The following is a 4,347-nucleotide window of genomic DNA, read 5'->3' as shown; positions in this document are numbered from 1 at the left end:
CCTCACGGAGCTACCGATGTTGTCAACTAAGTCATTTATGTATATTGTAAACAATAAAGGTCCTATCACGCTTCCCTGCGGTACTCCCGAAATTACCTCTACATCTGCAGATTTTGAACCGTTAAGAATGACATGTTGTGTTCTTTCTTCTAGGAAATCCTGAATCCAATCACAAACCTGGTCCGATATTCCGCAAGCTCGTATTTTTTTCACTAAACGTAAATGCGGAACCGTATCAAATGCCTTCCTGAAGTCCAGGAATACGGCATCAATCTGCTCGCCAGTGTCTACGGCACTGTGAATTTCTTGGGCAAATAGGGCGAGCTGAGTTTCACATGATCTCTGTTTGCGGAATCCATGTTGGTTATGATGAAGGAGATTTGTATTATCTAAGAACGTCAAAATACGAGAACATAAAACATGTTCCATTATTCTACAACAGATTGACGTAAGCGAAATAGGCCTATAATTATTCGCATCTGATTTATGACCCTTCTTGAAAATGGGAACGACCTGCGCTTTCTTCCAGTCGCTAGGTACTTTACGTTCTTCCAGCGATCTACGATAAATTGCTGATAGAAAGGGGGCAAGTTCTTTAGCATAATCACTGTAGAATCTTAAGGGTATCTCGTCTGGTCCGGATGCTTTTCCGCTACTAAGTGATAGCAGTTGTTTTTCAATTCCGATATCGTTTATTTCAATATTTTCCATTTTGGCGTCCGTGCGACGGCTGAAGTCAGGGACCGTGTTACGATTTTCCGCAGTGAAACAGTTTCGGAACACTGAATTCAGTATTTCTGCCTTTCTTCGGTCGTCCTCTGTTTCGGTTCCATCGTGGTCAACGAGTGACTGAATAGGGGATTTAGATCCGCTTACCGATTTTACATATGACCAAAACTTTTTAGGGTTCTTGTTTAGATTGTTTGCCAATGTTTTATGTTCGAATTCGTTGAATGCTTCTCTCATTGCTCTCTTTACGCTCTTTTTCGCTTCGTTCAGCTTTTCCTTATCAGCTATGTTTCGACTACTCTTAAACCTATGATGAAGCTTTCTTTGTTTCCGTAGTACCTTTCGTACATGATTGTTATACCACGGTGGATCTTTCCCCTCGCTTTGGACCTTAGTCGGTACGAACTTATCTAAGGCGTACTGGACGATGTTTCTGAATTTTTTCCATTTTTGTTCCACATCCTCTTCCTCAGAAATGAACGTTTGATGGTGGTCACTCAGATATTCTGCGATTTGTGCCCTATCACTCTTGTTAAGCAAATATATTTTCCTTCCTTTCTTGGCATTTCTTATTACACTTGTAGTCATTGATGCAACCACTGACTTATGATCACTGATACCCTCTTCTACATTCACGGAGTCGAAAAGTTCCGGTCTATTTGTTGCTATGAGGTCTAAAACGTTAGCTTCACGAGTTGGTTCTCTAACTATCTGCTCGAAGTAATTCTCGGACAAGGCAGTCAGGATAATGTCACAAGAGTCTCTGTCCCTGGCTCCAGTTCTATATCGATAAAAACCATTATCACCCTTTTGTTATACTCCCAACTTTTTTCCATCAGTTGATGGATAGAAAATATGAGGTCAGTTGTGCTTCTTCCTTTCCTAAACTCATGCTGTTCTTCACTCAGCTCCTTTTCTATCTTTTCACTTATTCGATTTAGTAAAATTCTTTCAAAAATCTTGGCTGTATGACTCATAAGGGTTATTCCTCTGTAGTTTTTTAGAAAGCCTTTATTGCCATTTTTGAAGATGGGAACAATGTCTCCTCTTCTCAAATCGTCAGGTACTGTACTATTTCTCCATACACTTGATAGTACTCTACAGAGCCACTGCATTCCCAACAGACCTGCTGCTCTTATCATGTCATCAGGTTCTGCGGCTTTCACCCCATTCATCTTCTTCACAGCTATTTCCATTTCTTCCTATATAATTTGTCCTAATTCTGCTTCCCAATTCTCTCAATTTCTCCATTATTTGCTGTTACCTCGTGTACCTGCTCCTCAGCATTTAACAGTTTCTTAAAATGTTCTTTCCAGAGGTCTTTTATATTCCCTGGATCTTCAACCACAGTAACTTCCTCTGTTTCCATCTTTACTGGTACTTCATAAGCCTTCCTTTATTTTTCATCATTTTATAGAACATTTTCTTATTGCTCTTCACATCTTCTTCAAAATTTTTTGTAAACTCTTCCCATGCCTTTTTCTTTGCTGTTTCCACTATTTCTTTGCACTTCTTCTTTTCCTCTTCATATCTTATATGGCCCTCATTATTTTTAGTTTTCCACCACTTTCTCCATGCTCCATTTTTTCTTCTAACTGCTTGGATTGTGGTATCATCCCACCAACTTGTCTGTCCTGCTTTTTTTTCCCAAATGTTCTACCACATACTTTTTGTGCTGCTTCGACTAAAGTGTCTTTGAATAAACTTCATTCTTTTTCTACATCGCAGAAAACTTCTTTTGGTAATTTTTGTGTGATTAATTCTCTATAATTGTCAACATTTTTACTCTCCTTCAGTTTCTAATTCCATATCCTCATCACTTTATACTGTTTTCTATTTTTCACACATTCATCCATTTTCCATTGTCCCACCAGTAATCTATGGTCTCCATCTGCACTCACACTAGGAATTATCTTCACATTTGTTACTCTCTCTCCCCATTCCCTATTTGCTAGGATATAATCAATTACACTCTTGGTTCTTCTATCCGAACTATATCTGGTGATAACATGACTTTCTCTCTTCATAAACCAGCTGTTTGCTAGTTTCATTCCATTCCTCTGGCACAAATCCAGGAGTCTTTCCCCTTCTTCATTTCTGCCCCCATACCCGAAACATCCCAACACCTGCTCAAATCTCTTTCTGTCTTTGCCTACCTGTGCATTAAAATCTCCCATCACTATATTCACACTGTCTATATGGTTCTCTAACTCATTTTCAAATACCTAGGTATTTAGTTCAATTTCAAACTTTAGATTTGAATGATTTATCGTCTAAATAAAGTTTGACAGATTCCTTTTCGCACCCATGTGGATGAACTCACATTTTTCATCATTTAGGGTCAACTGCCAACTTTTGCACCATATAGATCAACTGCCAACTTTCGCACCATATAGGTATCTTTTCTAAATCGTTCTGCAATTTTTTTGATCTTCTGACGACTTTACTAGATGGTAAATGACAGCATCATCTGCAACCAACCTAAGAGGGCTGCTCAGATTGTCTACTAACCCGTTTATAAAGATAAGGAACAGCATAACCGTGGGAAACACTGGAAATGACTGCTGTTTCACTCGATAACTTTCCATTAATTAGTATGAACTGAGAACACTGTGACAGAAATCTTTGCAATAGCACTGCAACTATTGAGAAATAGACTAGTGCTAAGAAACACAACTTCTCTCTCTTGACCTTGTGTTTCTCGTGGAATATAATGTATCCATACAACTTACAAGAATGCAGCCGACATCTTTCACAATCTCGTCTATTTCCAAACGTAAACTCCCAATCTCTTTGAAGGTACAAATGCCGGAATATTGGTGGCTGTCTAGTACATCACCCAACTCTATTACCATTTGATGTTTGAACCAGTCCCCTACATTATCAGCTTACTGTAAACTATTTGCTGGCAGCATGTATGGTCCTATCTTAGATTGGTGTAAACTGCACCATACTCAATTTACTGACATATAAGCTGTGCAGCTAGAATGTATTTTTAGTTGCGATCTCAGACTGAATTTACTTCTGTTACTCTAGCACACATACACTTTTTGTGTTCAATTACAACGTCACATTGGTAGCAGTACTTACATCACATCATGCTCACATCATCTGCAGTCATCTTACTAGTTTGTTTAAATAAAGGGAATTGAAGAAAAACCTAATACGCTTCCTTTCCCGCAAACCTGCCATGCTAGTCGTACAAAACAAGCTACCACCAAAATTTTTCAAATGGCGCTGAGCACTATGGGACTTAACATCTGTGGTCGTCAGTCCCCTAGAACTTAGACCTACTTAAACCTAACTAACCTAAGGAGATCACACACATCCATGCCTGAGGCAGGATTCGAACCTGCGACCATAGCAGTCGCGCTGATCTGGACTAAGCGCCTAGATCCGCTCGGCCACTACGGCTGGCGACTACGATCTCTCAGAGGATTATACACAACTGTGCACAAGGGTAAGTCAATTATTATCCGCAATTTAGTCATAGTTTTGTTTATTTTGGTACTACTGTCGTTTTACAATGATGATGCATGAGTTGTTTATTAATTGTTATATCTTTGCAATTATCAACCTGCTAGGTTAGTTTCGTTAATGCTGCTGCGCTGTTAATCA

General features: G+C 39.1%; 1 protein-coding gene across 1 annotated transcript; it reads right to left on the bottom strand.

Moving 5' to 3' along the window:
- Nucleotides 1-2,528: 2,528 nt before the first annotated feature.
- On the bottom strand, nt 2,529-3,584 carry LOC124553430 (craniofacial development protein 2-like). Its single transcript, XM_047127292.1, has 2 exons — nt 3,462-3,584; nt 2,529-2,885 (listed from the first exon to the last, which is right to left on the bottom strand). The coding sequence occupies exons 1-2, from the start codon at nt 3,582-3,584 to the stop codon at nt 2,529-2,531; spliced, it is 480 nt and encodes a 159-aa protein (XP_046983248.1).
- Between the last annotated feature and the right edge of the window lie 763 nt (nt 3,585-4,347).

The sequence above is a fragment of the Schistocerca americana genome, chromosome 11 (assembly GCF_021461395.2).
Source record: "Schistocerca americana isolate TAMUIC-IGC-003095 chromosome 11, iqSchAmer2.1, whole genome shotgun sequence".
Lineage (NCBI taxonomy): Eukaryota > Metazoa > Arthropoda > Insecta > Orthoptera > Acrididae > Schistocerca > Schistocerca americana.
The sequence above is the reverse complement of the archived record's forward strand: the minus strand, read 5'-3'. Positions and strand labels throughout refer to the sequence as shown.

What these genes read in the sequence shown, in the direction of transcription:
- LOC124553430 (XM_047127292.1), bottom strand. Translation starts at nt 3,584, where the DNA reads ATGGTAATAGAGTTGGGTGATGTACTAGACAGCCACCAATATTCCGGC. An exon ending in AAGATGTCGGCTGCATTCTT is followed by an intron (nt 2,886 to 3,461) that starts GTAAGTTGTATG and finishes TTTAATGCACAG; the next exon opens with GTAGGCAAAGACAGAAAGAG.